General features: G+C 36.6%; 1 protein-coding gene across 1 annotated transcript in view; it reads right to left on the minus strand.

Moving 5' to 3' along the window:
• Window positions 1-6: 6 nt before the first annotated feature.
• TMEM47 (transmembrane protein 47) overlaps window positions 7-18,441 on the minus strand; it is a 34,536-nt gene continuing 16,101 nt past the window's right edge. Inside the window, exons 2-3 of the mRNA XM_079764414.1 lie at window positions 11,653-11,793; window positions 7-490 (exon numbers count right to left, since the gene is read on the minus strand). Coding sequence (XP_079620540.1) covers window positions 312-490; window positions 11,653-11,793 — 320 coding nt within the window. The 3' untranslated portion in view covers window positions 7-311. The remainder of the gene's footprint in view (window positions 491-11,652; window positions 11,794-18,441) is intronic.

Here is an 18,441-nt window from a genome sequence, read left to right on the forward strand (position 1 = left end):
AACTAGTTTCTCACAATGGTTGCTGTTATATAGACCCTTCACTTGTCAAGAAAAATGACAAGAACATATTGGAAGTTTGCAGCATTTGCCTATGTCTAATCAGCTCTCTTAATTTGTGCAGGTCCCTAAAATGGATATAAAAGCTGGTTATGATGTTGACAGCCAAAAGGCAAAAGATATTAAATCAACTTAGCAAACTGCTTGACACCTCACAAGTGTTTTAGAAAATAGTGAGTTAGAAAAGATGCAGATGTAATCCTTGTTGGATGTTCTCCCCCACCCCACCCCACCCCAATTTGAGACTATTGGTTCTAGTAGTAGTCTTCGTAGTTCTTAGGGTTCAGGCAGTAAAGGATGGCACCCCCAAATGAGAATATAGTTGCACCCCACGCCAGGCCATAACCCCAATTGAACTCATGGTAAATTTTCAAGCTCACAGTTTCAATGAACTTGATTGGGTAAAGGACCAGGCTGCAAACCTGTAAAACAACTGAAAGAAAAGCAAATCAAAATTAGAAAAATACAGGAAACAGGATAATATAACATATAAATACACATAGTTACAAGAATTACTTTTTAACCAAATAAACTAAAAGCCAAAACATCTTAAGCATTGCTTACTCTAGATCAGGCGTCCTCAAACTACGGCCCGTGGGCCACATGCGGGTGTTTTTGCCGTTTTGTTTTTTTACTTCAAAATAAGATATGTGCAGTGTGCATAGGAATTTATTCATAGTTTTTTTTAAACTATAGTCTGGCCCTCCAACGGTCTGAGGGACAGTGAACTGGCCCCGTTTAAAAAGTTTGAGGACCCCTGCTCTAGATAGTATATACTTTAAAATATTAACATTTTTCTTTGTTTAACGCTATTTTCACAATACAGTAAGAATTACTCTAATAATAATTAGTAAATCACCATAATAGTTTTTGGCAAAATAATTAATGCAATATAGTAATTTCTATGGGCATACCAAGAAGTAATTATCACTTTACAAATACATACAGGGGTGAGGAAAAGTGGGCTTACAGTTACACAAATAAATAAAACAATAACTAATAAATATAAGAATAAACTATTTTGTGTACTCACAAGTGTAAACCTACTTTTTCCTACCCATGTATATAATTATTAGTATTATGGCAAGTAGTACTAGTTAAGCTCAACTGTTCCATTATACAAAACCTGTGACCAGCAACCCAAGAATAGTGACCCCAAATATGAGCTAAAACCCTTATTTTTATGCTTTTGAGGAATTGGGGACTTCAAATTCATTTGTACTTATGAAAACAGTCAACTTGTGATTCAAAATGTGCTTTTGTTATTGCTTCTCAATATCATCTACCTCTGCCCAGAATTCCAGCAAGTCCTATTTTGATATTTTTGCTTTACCCTAGCAAAAACTATTTTCATTCTTTTCTTCTCATCCAGTCCATAACCCTCATTTTTAAAAAGGCTCAAAAGTCATCTTTGTCTAGAAGTCACACCAATTATACCCTGTCTATTACATATAACAGGTGACATTTATATATTTAATCCTTACTTTCAAAGAAGAATTAAGTCACGAAGTCAGGGAAAATAATGGTACTGAAAAACCTAGGCTAATAAACACTACTACAACAGAGCATAAAATTTAGCTTTTAGTTCTTAGTAAAATCTTTGCTCTCGGCCATACATAATAAAATAAAACAGGCAAATTAATCAGGAAGAAGGGCTTTAAAATATCTAAATAAAGTGGTATTTATTCTGTGTGTATTTTTATATGAGACATGGGATTACACAAGAGATATCTCCCATTCAAAATCATAACTTGCTATAGAATCAATTATATAGCACTTCTATTTTATAAATAAATTTCACTAGAATTTATGGGATGCATCTGCCTCATTCTCTACTATATGAAACAAATAATCTTCTCCATGAAAAATCTATGTGAGAGAAGCTGGCAAACTACCAAATCTGGTCTGTTGTTTGTTTTTGAAAAAAGTCTTATTGGAATACGGCTAGGCTCATTAATTTATGTACTGTTTGTACTACAAAGGCAGAGTTGAGCTGCTGCAACAGAAATGATGTGGCCCACAAAACCTTAAATATTTACTATCTGCACTTTATTTAAACAATATGCCAAATGAGGGAGTACAAATGGTGGCTGAATAGGCAGACCTGTCCTGTACCTTGTCCCAGGGCCAGACTGGAAATACAACTAAAGTGAAGACCATTCACCTGGATTTACCAACTGAAGTCAAGCTGAGGAGGAGACTTCTATCAAGGAAGGACATAAAGTACCTGGAGACTGCTATACATCTACATATTCCTTCCCTGCCCTTTTTTTGTTTGTTTGTTTTGATTTTTCCTTGTTTTCATTCTTTCCTTTTTTTTCTATCATTCTTGCTCTCTTTTCTCTTTCCTAATTCTTTTTTCTCTCATGGCTGTTTTTTTGTGATACTATAGGGGTCTTGTGTATGTTTGTGTTTTGTTTCTTTTGTTTCATATTTTGTGGTGTTGTATTTTGTTCTATTTGGTCAGCACCTCCATCTACGAATAGGACAATAACATTCAAGACACAAGTACAACAGGAGAACCCAAATAACTCAAGTAAGGGGTTTTCCCAGAGCACCCAGCTCAGGAGATCTAAGAGACTGCACCACTGGGTCCCATAAAACTCCTACTACATACGACTACCCCACAAAATCTGGGAGGCATAGCAGTTTGATCTAATACACAGAAACAAATACAAAGAAACAACAAAAATGGGGAGACAAAGAAAAACCCCAAATGAAAGACAAGGTGAAATCACCAGAAAGGAACTAAATGAAATGGAGACAAGCAATGTGTCAGATAAAGAATTCAGAGTAATGTTAATAAGAGTGCTCAAACAATTCAGAACTACAAGCAACTTAATGAGAATTATAAGGAACTTAATGAGAACTATAAGGAACTTAATGAGAGCTACAGCAATGTGAAAAGACAGGTTGAAACATTAAATAAAAATAAATTAGAAATGAAGAATGACATTGCTGAAATGAACACCCTAGAAGGATTCAACCATAGACTAGAAGAAGCTGAGGAATGAATTAGTGAATTAGAGCAGCAAATGGAAAATAAATAAAAAGCAGGAGAGTCTAAGGGAGTTCTGGGACACCATGAAACATAACAACATCTGCATTATAGGGGAACCAGAAGGAGCAGAATCTGAGGCAGGAATAGAGAACCTGTTTGAAGAAATAATAGCTGAAAATTTCCCTAACCTGGTGAAGGAAAAAGTCACTCAAGTTCAGGAAACAAAGAGAGTCAGAATCAAAATGAATACCAAAAGACCCACACCTAGGCACATATTAATTAAAATGGCAAACATTAAAGACAAAGAAGAATCTTAAAGGCTGCACGAGAGAGACAGAAAGTTTCCTATAAGGGAGCTCCCATTAATACTGTCAGCTGACTTCTCAATAGAAACACTTCAAGGCACAAGGAAATGGCATGAAGTACAAAAAGTAATGAAAAGCAAGAAACTGAAGCCAAGACTACCCTATTCAGTAAGTCTATCATTCAAAATCAAAGGTGAAATAAAGAGCTTTGCAGACTGAAAAAGGCTAAAAGAGTTTATTACTACAAGACCAGCACTGCAAGAAATGCTAAAGGGACTATTGTAAGAAAAAATAGAGCAAAAGAGAACACAGGCATAAAGAATAAGAATGAAAATAAATAAGTAAATAAGGTTATCAATAATAACCTTAAATGTAATTGGCTTATGTGCCCCAATTAAAAGACATAGGGTAGCTGAATGTTGAGGAAACATGACCCAAATATATACTGTCTAAAAGAGACACACCTCAGCCCAGCTGACATGGCTGAGTGGTTGAGCACTGAACTATGAAAGAGGAGGTCACAGTTCCATTCCTGGTCAGGGCACAGACCTGAGCTGTGGGCTCCATCCCCAGTGGGGGATATGCAGGAGGTAGCTGATTGATGATTCTCTCTCATCATTGATGTTTCTATCTCTCTCTCCCTTTCCCTTCCTCTCTGAAATTTTATCTCTCTCTCTATATATATATAGATAGATAGATAGATAGATAGATAGATAGATAGATAGATAGATATAAATATAAAGCATACACTGAGTGGCCAGATTATTATGATCTCTGAATGCATAATAATCTGGCCACTCAGTATGTATATATATATATATATTAGAGGCCCGGTGCATGAATCAGTGCATGGGAGGGGTCCAGTCAGCCTGGCTAGGGAGAGGGGACATGGGTGGCTGACCGGCCTGCCTGCTGGTTGAACTCCTGGTCAAGGGGACAATTTGCATATTAGCCTTTATTATATAGAATATACACTGAGTGGCCAGATTATTATGAGTTCAGAGATCATAATAATCTAGCCACTCAGTGTGTGTGTGTGTGTGTGTGTGTGTGTGTGTGTGTGTGTTAAGAAATAGCCAGAGAGAGAGAGAGAGACCCACACCAGAAAAAAAGACTCTCACACAGAATGAAAATAAAGTTATGGTCAAAATTTTCTAGGCAAATGGAAATGAAAAGACTGGGGTAGCAATACTCATATCTGCCTAAATAGACTTCAAAGTGAAGGCCATAACAAGAGATAATGAAGGCCATTTCATAATACTAAAGAGATCGATACAACAGAAGGATAAAACTCTGGTAAACACATATGCACCCAATACAGAAGCATCCAAATATATAAAAATACTTCTGGAGAACTTTAAGGGAGAGATTGACATCAATACAATCATATTAGGCAATTTTAACACCTCACTGACATCACTGAATAGATCTTCTAGACAAAAAAAAAATCAACAAGGAAACTGCTATCCTAAACAACAAAATAGATCAGATGGAATTGACATTTTCAGAACATTTCACCCCAAAGCTACAGAATACACATTCTTCTCAAGTACATATGGGACATTTTCAAAGATAGACCACATGTAGGAAACCAAACAAGCCTCTTCAAATTCAAGAATTTTGAAATCATATCAAGCATCTACTCAGATCACAGTGGCATGAAATTAGAAATCAACTACACTGAAAACACTCAAAAACATGCAAACACATGGAGCTAAAGAGAATGTTATTAAACTTAAAAATTCTTAATAAGTTATCTAATCCAAAAACTTAAAGAATTAGAAAGAGAACAACAAAAGAGTAAGGAGAAGGAAGGAAATAATAAAGATCAGAGAGGACATAAATGACATAGAGAGTAAAAAAAAAAATGCAAAGGATCAATAAAGTGAAGAGGTGGTACTTTGAAAAGATTAACAAGATTGATAAACCTCTATCCAGACTCAATAAGAAACAAAAAGAGAGGACTCAATAAACAAAATCAGAAATGAAAGGGGTGAAGTAACAACTGACCCCACAGAAATACAAAGGATCATAAAATAACACAATGAATGACTATACTCCAACAAGCTAGACAACCTGGACGAAATGGACACATTCCTAAAAAAGTACAATCTTCTAAAACTCAATCAGGAAGATCAGAAAACCTGAATAGGCCGATAACTACTGATGAAATTGAAGCAGTAAAAAAAAACAAAACAGCCGAAACCGGTTTGGCTCAGTGGATAGAGCGTCGGCCTGTGGACTGAAGGGTCCCAGGTTCGATTACGGTCAAGGGCATGTACCTTGGTTGCAGGCACATCCCCAGTGGGGGGTGTGCAGGAGGCAGCTGGTTGATGTTTCTCTCTCATGATGTTTCTAACTCTCTATCCCTCTCCCTTCCTCTCTGTAAAAAATCAATAAAATATATTAAAAAAAAACTCCCAGCAAACAAAAGCCCAGCTTTTCTTTGGCAGACAGTTTCACATGGGAGTTTTACCAAACATTCAAAGTAGAACTAACCCAGCCTACACAAACTGTTCCAAAACATTCAAGAGGAACAAACACTAACAAGCTGTTTTTATGAGGTCAGCATTACCCTAATTCCAAAACCAGACACTAAAAAGGAAGAAATACAGGCCACTATCCCTGATGAACACTGATGCTAAAATCCTCAACAAAATACTAGCAAATCGAATCACCATGACCAAGTGGGATTTATCCCGGAGATGCAAGGCTGGTACAATATTCGCAAATCACTAAATGTGATATCTATCTATCTATCTATCTATCTATCTATCTATCTATCATCTATCTATCTATACATATATATATATATATAAAATAGAGAAATATGCTAATTAACTGGAATGCCATAACGGGTCAACTGGACAGGAGGAGGTTGCATGTCCAGCGTTGGGGGCGGGGCGGCAGGGGCTTCCACGCGCCTGTGCTGGGGGAGGGCCAGACCTGCAGCGGCCACTGCTGCTGCGGAGCCCAGGGAGCGAGGCAGGGCCAGACTGACGACTTGAGGGTGGCACTGTGCGATTTTGAATCGTGCGCTGGGCTCCTAGTATCACATAAACAGATTGCAAAACAAAGTTCACATGATCATATCATTTGATGCAGAAAAGTCATTTGACAAAACCCAACACACTTTTTAGATAAAAAGTCTCAGCAAAGTGGGAATAGAGGGATCATACCTCAACGTAATAAAGGCCATATATGACAAATGTACAGTCAACATCATACTCAATGGACAAAATTAAAATAATTTCTCCTAAGAACAGGAACAAGATAGGGATGTCTGCTTTCACCACTCTTGTTCAACATAGTAGTGGATGTCCTAGCCATAGCAAACAGACAAGAAGAAAACATAAAAGGCATCCAAATTGGAAAGGAGTAAGTAAAACCATCATTATTTGCAGATGACATGATCTTGTACATAGAAAATACTAGACTCCATAAAAAAAAACTACTAGATTTAATAAATGAATTCAACCATGTAGCAGGATAGAAAATAACAACCAGAAACCTATGGCATTTTTATACACCAATAATGAACTCTCAGAAAGAGAAATGAAAACAAAATCCCATTTACCATTGCAAAAAAAATATTAAGATACTTAGGAATAAATTTAACCAAGGAGGTAAAAGACCTGTACTTGAAAACTACAGGACACTGAAAAAAGAGAAAGAGGAAGATATACATAAGAGAAAGAATATACCGTGTTCATGGATTGGTAGAAGCAACATCATTAAAATGTCCATACTACCCAAAGCAATCTATAGATTCAATGCAATCCCTAGTAAAATATCAATGGCATATTTCACAGATCTAGAACAAACATTCTAAAAATTTATATGGAACCAAAAAAGACCCCGAATAGCTGAAGCAATCTTGAGAAAGAAGAATAAAGTTGGAGGAATCACAATACCAGATATCAAGTTATACTACAAAGCCACTGTACTCAAAACTGCCTGGTACTGGCACAAGAACAGACATATAGACCAATGGAATAGAACAGAGAACCCAGAGATCAACCCAAGCCATTATGCTCAATTAATATTTGACAAAGGAGGCAAGAGCATACAATGGAGAAAAGACAGTCTCTTCAATAAAAGGTACTAGGAAAATTGGACAGGTACATGCAAAAAAATGAAACCAGACCACCAACTTATACCATATATAAGCATAAACTTAAAATTGATAAAATACTTAAATCTAAGGTATGAAATCATAAAAATCCTAGAAGAAACCACAGGCAGCAAAATCTCAGACATCTCTCTTAGCAATATATTTACTGAAACATCTCCTAGGACAAAGAAAATTAAGGAGAAAATAAAAAAAATGGGAATATATCAAAATAAAAAGCTTCTGCACAGCAAAAAAAAAAAAAAAATCAACAAAATGAAAAGAGAGCCCACTGCATGGGACACCATATTTGCCTATGATACATCCAATAAGGGTTAATTTCCAAAATATATAAGGAACTCATACAACTTAACAAAAGGAAGACAAACAATCCAATTAAAAAATGGGCAAAGGACCTAAATGGATACTTCTCCAAAGAGAACATACAGAAGGCTAGGAGACATAGGAAAAAAGGCTCAAAGTCACTAATCATCAGTGAGATGCAAATAAAAATGACAATGTGGTACCATCTCACACCTGTCAGAATGGTTATCATCAACAAATCAACAAAGGACAAGTGCTGGCGAGGATGTGGAGAAAAAGGAACCTTCTTGCACTGCTGGTGGGAATGCAGACTGGTGCAGCCACTGTGGAAAACAGTATGGAGTTTCCTCAAAAAATTAAAAAGGGAACTCCTACTTGACCCAGGGATCCCACTTCTTGGAATATATCCTAAGAAACCAGAAACACCAATCAGAAAGAATATATGCTCCCCTATGTTCACAGCAGCACAGTTTACAATATCTATAATTTGCAAATAGCCCAAGTGCCCATTAACAGATGAGTGGATAAAGAAGGTGTAGTACATTTATACCATGGAATACTAAGCATCAGTAAAAAGAATGATCTCCTACCCTTTGAGACAGCATGGAGGGACCTGGAGAGTATTACGCTAAATGAAATAAGCCAGCCAGAGAAAGATAAGCATCACATGATCTCATTCATATGTAGAATCTAATTAACAAAATTAATTTATTAACAAAATAGATCCAGAGACATAGAAGCAAGGAACAGACCGAGGAATTTCAAAGGGAAAGCAGGGGTGGGGGTTGGTAGGGAGTGATTAACGGGAACTTACATGCCTTTATGGACACAGACAACAGTGTTCAAGGCCTAAGAAGGACAGGTGCGGTTGTGGAGGGGGTCAATGGGGAAAAAAGCAAATAAACAAAGGGGACATCTGTAATACTTTCAATAAAGAAAAAAAATAGGAGGATGAGTAGGAAGCACCCAGTGTGTGTGTATGTGTGGGGGGACGGGGGGAATGTTTGCCAACTCCTGATAATGTAAAGTCAATTTTTGGTTAAAATGATTATTATTTAACCCATCTTAAAAATACTGTAAACTCCAAAAGTGTGGCAACAAACACAAACAATTAAGGAGTAGGAGACAAGAATAAACCTTGATAAAATAAAAAAAGATAGCTTATTACATTTTTTAAAAGAGTAATAGGATGGATAGTGTGCTTAATTAAACTAAAATTCTGTGCGTTAAAATCTATTCTCATCTGTTCTCAGTAGCTGTAAAAGATCATTATTACCAATATGATTAATGTTCCTAGAAAGTCTGTATAGCAGTCATCTATCTTGGGCATAAAACTGATGAAGTACAGAAAATTCATGAGGGCATTATTCCTCAAAATAATTAGTTTCAATGAAGCTCTATGTGAGGGTCAAGTGACCTTTCTGGAACCTGATATAAGAATTCTAAACATTTTTGCCCTGCAGTTCAACACTGCATGGGCCAGCACTTTCACATTACTATTGAGAATGAATGGATAAACAGGTCCCTAAAAAAGGAGAATCTCTCAGCATCCAAAACAGAAATCATACCTTGTTTGTAGTTTAAACATCTGCTAAGTTTGAAGTCATCGTTAGGACAACTGACAGCATATTATATAACCCACATGATTTGCAGCCAGTAAGTTCCAAATGTGTATCAATTTTTAAAAAATTCAGCTGGCTCTGTGCCTTTGTGAAAGGGCACGTTCGTGTTTTAAATGTCTTAAAACTAACAAGCAGTCAATCACTATCAACCATGGGCTATAGGGGAAGAAAATGCCACAGCTACTAAGTAAGTTTAAAAAAAAAAAGGCATTTCTCTTTAAGGTTTCTGTACTCCGGTCACTAGTCAAATCATGACTGATCCTGGTAGGACAGGACTAAAATATGAATGTGAATAGGAATAGTAATCTATTTACTCATTAGACAAATTCATTCACTCAATAAATATTTGAATATTTCTAAAGTGATACAGTTTGAGGCATTGGTAACTAAAGTGCTACCCTCATGGGTAGGCAGTCCATTGTAATTAAATACAGAATATGGCAGTTATTGCTAAGGGACATAAAAATACAAGAAAGCAAGTAAACAAGACAGAGGATGCTATACTCTTTCAGACAGTTGAAGAAGACCTCTCTGGGGAGAAGTCATTAGAGCACAGACCTGAATGAATGGGGGGTGCAGGTCAATATAGTGGGGAGTGAGCAATCTGGGGGGAGGTTACAGGCAGTGCAAACTTCTGCTGCAGAAGCACACTGGGTGAAGAGAAATGTAAGTTTCACTAGTTGCAGTACATAGAGCAAGGAAGGGAGTGGCAGGAGATGATAGAACAGACAGCCAGGGACTCATTCAGGTATAGACATGTGAACCATGGTCAGAGGCCTGAGAAGTTTGAGCAGAGAAGTATTAACTGAGCTGAACTATATTCTAAAAAGATTAGACTGCTTTTTTGGTGAACCAGCCATCGTTATTCACAATACTTAAGATTTGGAAACAGCCCATCAGTGGAAATATGCTAATCTGAGAAAGGCAAATATCACATGATCTCACTTATTTGTGGAATCTAATGAACAAAACTGATGGAATCTTTAGGAGAATATTCAGGTCATACTATATGATTCACAAGAGACCTTTTATTACACATGAGATCAACAAAATATTGATACTATGGTCACCACCTAAACTTTCAAAATATTTTTTATAAAGGTATTTTCTACTCTATTAGAAGTCTGGAATAGGTGCCCAATAAACAGTTGAACGAATGAATGAGAGTAGTGATGAAATACTAGATCTATCAGTATAACTAATATGTGTTCTTGAGCAAGTCACTTAAGAGATTTGAATTATATGTACTTCATTCAGCCCTTCCGACCTTCATTTTTCTTCATTGGTACAAGAAGATGAACACTGAAATGAACAGCAGGGGGCAGCAGAACACTTCTGATATTATAATTTTAGCTCAAACTACCCTTCAAATGTTGAGAAATTTCTCTATTCCCAACTTTAAACAGCTTTTAAAAATTCATCTAACAGCCTAGATGATTCTGTCAGTGTCTTCATTATTGACAGTCACAGGGGCTTATTTTGCAGTCTTCAAATCAGATATGACTGACATGGTAAATTGAAGGGACCACAAGACTATTTCAGCTTGAATAAAAAAGAACAATATATTCAAGGCTATTCTTATAAATGAAAATTGAAACACACAAAACAATGTACTGGGCTTTTAGTCTTATAAGCCCCCTTTTTAATAGCTTCCTGACTTTTTGTAAAACCTCCATTTTACTGTGGTTGATATTTTAATCATAGAATGCTTCATAAAATGATGGCTGTTAAATTAATGAATATGCCATTGACCATTCATACAATTCAAATGTCTGATGGTGCAAGTGATACATTATGATTTTGCAGTATAACCATGTTTATGTCCAAATAGATTTATATCTCTAAGGGTATATATATATTGAAATTTTCTTTCAGTTTCATGTCAGAAAAAAATAATGTTGCCTTAAGATCACCAAGGGGGTTAAATGAGGGGGGGAAAACGGGATGTGAGACAGCTGCAATACATCTGCAATTCCTAAGGTGACAGCCTTATCAAGAACTATTATTTATTCACCTTTTAGAAGTTTAGACATTGTCACTGTGCTCTGTGAAATGCTTAACACACTAAAAACTGATATGATAAACCTTTAGCCAATTTACCTTAAAATACAACAAATGCCTCTCAATTTGTATGCAATGCAGCAACTGCATACTGCTTCTGCATAAGAAGGGAGGGTAGTAGAAAGATTCATGCACCTTTAATACCAGTTTGAAAGTAATGAGTATATTTACCTGCTGCAAAAAGCATGACGGCAACAGGTCTGTAGAAGCGCCTTCGAGATCCCACGCAGATAGAAATCAAACCCACCAGGAATGCAATGAGAATGATGGCAGCACCGCCCAAGAGTAAAGCCAGAGTAGCAATCTGCCAATCTAGAAAGAAAAACAGAAAAACACTGCTTTAGAGCAGTAAGTCCTCAAGGAATCAAGAGAACTATGCTCAGCAGCCTTCACCTTGCTGCTGCTAAACGGATGTTAATTTACTGCATGCTAAGCATCCTTTGGGATTTGGAATGTTTTGCAACAAAAATTACTATAAATGTCCTATGTTAAACTCAGCAGAGTTTTTAGACCAGAGGTTTGCCATGCTTTTCTTCCAAGGATGCTATTTTAAGCATTCATGCTAAATTTGGTGCCTCCTCCCTGACCTACTTTCCTTATTATTATTACATTTTCTATTGAACTCTATAAAGCTCAGAGATCTTAAGTACAAAAAGTAGATAACTTGAATGAATTTTAATATGTAGTATACACCCAAGTTAATACCATCCAGATTAAGATACAGAATATTTCCATCACCCAGAAGGTTCCCTCATGCCCCTCCCCAGTCAATAATCACCTCCCCACAGGCTACTGATGGACATCTATCATATATCATATGGAAGCATTTTTCTTGTCTTTAAACTATATGTAAATGGTTTGAATTCTTTTATGCCTGGCTTTTAGGTTGGTTGTGCCAACAGTGCTTTTAAAAAATTGCTGTGCTTTCTTAGAAAGCCTTCCTTTTCACACACACACACACACACACACACACACACACACACACACACACACCACACACACACCCACCCATCCATCCAGTTTTTATTTGCCTCCCTCCTCCCCTTCACGAAACAACCCCCAACTCCCCAGCAAATTAGCATTAGGGGGATTTGTTATTGTTTTTCCTCCCCTCTTTCATTTCATTGTAACCTAACTTTTGTATTTACCACCACAGGAATGGTTTCTGAAATTATGAATTTCCAGGGATCCAAAATGACCTCTCAATGGCAAATTAGCCCCTTTCTTCATTCATGCACACAGGCAGTAAGCATATACTGATTACCATGTGCAGGCCCCTGCATATGGGCACTTCAAGAGTTTCTCATGCCCTGAGTGAAACATAAACCTCACTGAAATGCATTTGTCATTTCTTATAAAAGAAAGATGTAGAAATAGTATGACGGAAAACTGGCCTACTTTCCATTCCATAAGAAGAGAAAAATGTTCTCTACGAACAAACAAAGTGAATAGATAAAAGCACTATCCAGCTTATTAGGAAGCATCACAGAAAATGATACTGGGAAGAACATTTTTCAGCAGGGGTTGTTTGGAAGTCCCAGGCTGCTTCTTCTGGCTCTCACTTTAATCTACGTGCAGGAAATGAAAATAGACTTTAATCCATGATTAAATTGCCATGTAGTCTATCCAAAGTCAAGAACTCATGATATTTGGATGCTGCACACTGAAATTATCTCTCCAGAAACCTTCCAAAGTGCATCCTTTGCTGCTGGAGTCTAAGAGATAAATGGAGGAACCTATAATATCCTATACTTAATTTATTTATATTTGTATATCCCTGCCTCAAGGGTCCTCTTGTATATCCTCTTCTAATAAATTCTGGATAATAACTGGCATTGAACTAGAATTTGCAGTGTTCAGGAAACAACAAACAAATAAACAAGGGGAAAACAGAACAAATCCACATTTTTTAAAATATAAAGATGAATCACAAAAGTAGAGAACATTTTTTCATGCAACAAAGTCTTATAAATTCAAACAAAAGTATATCTGGCTTTCAACTAGAGTTTAAAAGTATACCCATACTATGGCTTTATATTCGATAACAGCATGTAGCTTTGAATTTTTAAAAAACCCAAAAGAATAATCTTTACATTTGGAAATCTCTAAATTTATTTTTAAAAGTTTATATACATAGCACAAATATTGCACTTTAACAAAACAGAAATCCTTCTGAAGACATAAGCTGAAATTTCTGAGTAATAAATCAAATTTTTAAATATATGTTTTTATTGATTTCAGAGACAAAGGGAGAGGGAGAGAGAGAAACATCAATGATAAGAGAGAATCACTGAGCAGCTGCCTCCTGCACGCCCCCTACTGGGGACTGAGCTCACAACCTGGGCATGTGCACTTGACCTGAATGGAACCTGGAACCCTTCAGTATACAGGCTGATGCTCTATACACTGGGCCAAACCAGCTAGGGCATAAATAAAATTTTAATCTTATCAAACAAAGTGTTTGGGATACAAAGAAAATAATATCTTATCCATCCATCCATCTATCCATTCAGTCAGTTCTGGAGATTGTGTTTAAGAGAACCCATGCTGAATACTTTCTAGTTGTACTACTAATTTATTTTATTTTATTTTATTTTATTTTATTTTATTTTATTTAATTTTATTGTTGATAGTATTACAGATGTCTCCCGTTCCCCATCCCCAGCCCTTTACCTTCCTCCTCTCAGCCCCTACCCACCCTCCAGGTCTTCACCCCCCTATTGCCTTTGTCCATGGGCTATGCATATCTATATATATAAAAGGCTAATATGCTAAGTGTCCGACCATCTGACCAGTCGCTGTGATGCACACTGACCACCGGGGGCAGACATTCAAGGCAGGAGCCATGATGCGCACTGGCCATTTACAGAGTAACAGCACCATGGACCTGGCACCCACAAAGCAACACTCGGCTTCCCCCAAGTAGGACACAGGCCCCACCACCACCCCGAAGCAACAACCCACCAAATTGCAACTGCCACTGCCAAGACCAAATGGCACAAAATGTGGCCCACACCACAGTCCAGCCTGGAAACAGTGGCTGTGGGTGCCGGGTAATGACGTCATGTAGCAATGCCCGGCTTCCACTCCCTAGTGACCAACCTCCTTGGAGTGTCTTCAGCCCAGGAACACAGGTGGAAACATTTTACAGTTTAACCAAATGTCTGTGAAGCATTTTTCTATGGCTCATCTCATTTGATCCTCACAGAAGTCCTGAAGTAGGTAGATAGGAGACTCGGTGGAATCCTATTTTATTTTCATCAGCAGGAAAACAGAGATTTAGAAAGCATAGAAACTTGACCTGACTGAAAAGAAGAAATGGTGGACCTTGAAAATGACTTCAGCTTTTCTTACAGCGCAGAATATAGTCAAACACTACTGCAGTTAAATATTTTACCCTTTGTTCTCCCTGTGTGATCTACAATAATAATCTGCTTTGTGTTGATATTTACTGGTGTGTTGCTGACAATTACCTGAAAGAGAAGTTGGGGTGCTTCACTGGGCTGGAAAAAGTATAGCTACATCAGAAAGCAGGTCTAATTAAGGAAGTTTATTCTATATCTATAAAAGGCTAAGTTTAATCACACATGCACGATAAAGCTCTCGCTGGTGCCAATTGCACACGTGTTTTGACCTATTATTGTCAATCGTGAATTTGGTTGACACTTTTATTATAGAGCAAGGGTGAATAGCGATATTAAAACATTTCTTCTAATTGATTTCCTTTCAATGTGCACAAATTCGTGCATTGGGCCACTAGTAAGTATGTAAGTTCTTTGGTTTATCTCTCCTTGTCTCCCCAATCCTCACACTGAGGTATGTCAGTTTGTTCCACGCCTCCATGCTTCGGTCTTATGTTGGTTAATTCATTTTGTTCATTAGATTTCACAAATAAGTATGATAATGTGACATTTGTCTTTCTCATATTAGCTTACTTCACTTAGCATAATATTCTCCAGCTCCATCCATGCTGTTCCAAAGGGTAAGAGATCCCTCTTTTTGACAGCTGCATAGTATTCCACTGTTTAAAAGGCCTACAGCTTTTTTTTTTTTATCACTCATCTACTGATGGCCACTAAGGCTGTTTCCAAATCTTATCTATTGTAAATAATGCTGCAATGAACATAGAGATACATATTCTTTATGATTGGTGTTTTGGGATTTTTAGGGTACATTCCTAGAAATGGGATCACTGGATCAAATGGAAGCTCCCTTTTTAATTTTTTGAGGTAACTCCATACTGTTTTCCACAGTGGCTGTACCAGTCTGCATTCATACCAGGAGTGAACTAGTGTTTACTTTTCTCCACATCCTGGCCAGCACTTGATGTTTGATTTTTTGATGATAGCCATTCTGACAGGTGTGAAGTGATATCTCATTGTGGTTTTAATTTGCATTTCTCTGATGATTAGTGACTTTGAGCACTTTTTCATATGTATCTTGGCCATTTGTATGTCCTCTTTGGAGAAATGTCTACTCAGGTCTTCTGGCCATTTTTTAATTGGATTGTTTGTCTTCCTTTTATTCAGTTGTATGAGTACTTTATATATTTTGGATATTAACCACTTATCAGATGTATCATTGGCAAACATGTTTTTCCATACAGTAGGTCCCTTTTCATTTTGGTGGTGGTTTCTTTTGCTGTACAGAAGCTTTTTTTTTATGGAGTCCCATTTATTTTGTCCTTAGTTTCCTTTGCCCTATGATATGCTTCAGTAAATATACTGCTCTGAGAGATGTCTGAGATTTTGCTGCCTGTGGTTTCTTCTATAATTTTTATGGTTTCATGCCTTACATTTAAGTCTTTTATCCATCTTGAGTTCATTCTTTTGTATGGCATAACTTGGTGGTCTAGTTTCATCTTTTTGCATGTGTCTGTCCATTTTTCCCAAAACCATTTGTTGAAGAGACTCTCTTTATCCATTGTATGTTCTTACCTCCTTTGTCAAATATTAATTGACTGTAATGGTGTGGGTCAACTTCTGGGGTCTCTGTTCTGATCCACTGATCTATATGCTTGTTCTTGTGCCAGTAACAGGCTGTTTTGGATATAATGGCTTTGTATTATAGTTTGATATCTGGTATTGTGATGTCTCCTACTTCATTCTTCTTTCCCAAAACTGCTGCGGCTATTCAGGGTCTTTTTTTGTTCCATATAAACTTTTGGAGTATTTGTTCTAGTTCTGTGAAATATGCCGTTGGTATTTTACTAGGGATTGAGTTGAATCTATAGATTGCTTTGGATAGTATAGACATTTTAATAATGTTAATTCTTCAAATTCATGAGCATGTCATGTTTCCTTTTTTTTTTTTTTTTGGTATCTTCTTTTTCAATGTCCTATAGTTTACCAAGTATAGGTCTTTTACCTCCTTAGTTAAGTTAATTGCTGGGTATCTTATCTTTTTGTTATTGTTGCAACGGTAAATGGGATTGTTGTTTTGTTTTTTTGTTTGTTTCTCTTTTGGAGAGTTCATTATTGGTGTATGTATATACCATTGATTTCTGGATATTGATTTTGTATCCTGTTACCTTGCTGAATTCATTTAAGTCTAGTAGTTTCTTGGTAGAGTCTTTAGGGCTTTCTATGTACAATATCATACCATCTGCGAATAATTGAGTTTTATTTCCTCCTTTCCAATGTGGATGGCTTTCATCTCTTCTTCTCTGATCGCTGTGGCTAGGACTTCTAGGACCACCATGTCGAACAGGAGTGGTGAAAGTGGACATCTTTGTCTTGTTCCTATTCTTAAGGGAAACACTTCTAGTTGTTGCCCATTGAGCATTATGCTAGCTGTAGGTTTGTCATATATGACCTTTATTATTGAGGTTATGATCCCTCTATTCCCACTTTTCTGAGAGTTTTTATCAAAAAAGGGTGCTGGATTTTGTCAAATGCTTTTTCTTCATCTATTGATATGATCATGTGATTTTTTGTCTTTCAATTTGTTTATGTGATGTATCAAATTTATTGATTTGCGAATATTGTACCAGCCTTGTATCCCCGGAATCAATCCAACTTGATCATGGTGTATGATCTTTTTAATATATTGCTGGATCTGATCCTCTATGTTGTTGAGGATTTTAGCATCTGTGTTCATCAGGGATTGGCCTGTGATTTTCTTTCTTTGTAGTGCCTTTATCTGGTTTTGGAAGTTGGATAATGCTGGCCTCATAAAACGAGCTTGGAAGTGTTCCTTCCTCTTGAATTTTTGCGAATAATTTGAGGAGGATAGATGTTAGTTCTTCTTCTTTAGTAAAATTCTCCTGTAAATCCATCCAGTCCAGGACTTTTGTTTGCAGGGAGTTTTTAAATTACTAGTTCACTTTCATCAGTTGTTATTGGCCTTTTCAGGTTTTCCAATTCTTCCTGATTTTTTTGTATGTTTCTAGGAAGTTGTCCATTTGCCTAGATTGTCCAGTTTGTTGGCATATAGTTGCTCATAGTATTTCCTTACAATCCTTTGTATTTCTGTGATGTCCTTTGTTATATCGCCTCTTTAATTTCTGATTTTATTTTGTACTATTACTTTTATAAAATGATTATGATTTTCAGCAAATTCCTATGAATGATTTTAAATAAAAATTTCAAGGTATCTATTTTATTAAATCAAGATACAACTAAATATTTACTCATTTAAAAATATCTTAAAAGTACAATAGAATGCTTTTTTCTGATAAGCCCATTCACATTACCCATTATGCATAAAATGCTAAAATGTGACTATTTCCACTTTCAACCCAAAATAAATCAGAAATTAATTTTGGTCACTTTCTCTACTTTAAATATCCTCAAAGAATAGCTAAACCACACATATATTTGCATTTTGTAAAGATAGACTAAGATAGAAAAAAAGGGGCAAACTTGCTCTATAAAGGGCCAGATAGGGAATATTTTCAGGTTTGTGGGTTATGATCTCTGTTGCAACTACTCAGCTATGCCATATAGCTTGAAAACAGCA

The sequence above is a fragment of the Cnephaeus nilssonii genome, assembly GCF_951640355.1.
Source record: "Cnephaeus nilssonii genome assembly, chromosome: X".
In the NCBI taxonomy this organism is placed as follows: Eukaryota; Metazoa; Chordata; class Mammalia; order Chiroptera; family Vespertilionidae; genus Cnephaeus; species Cnephaeus nilssonii.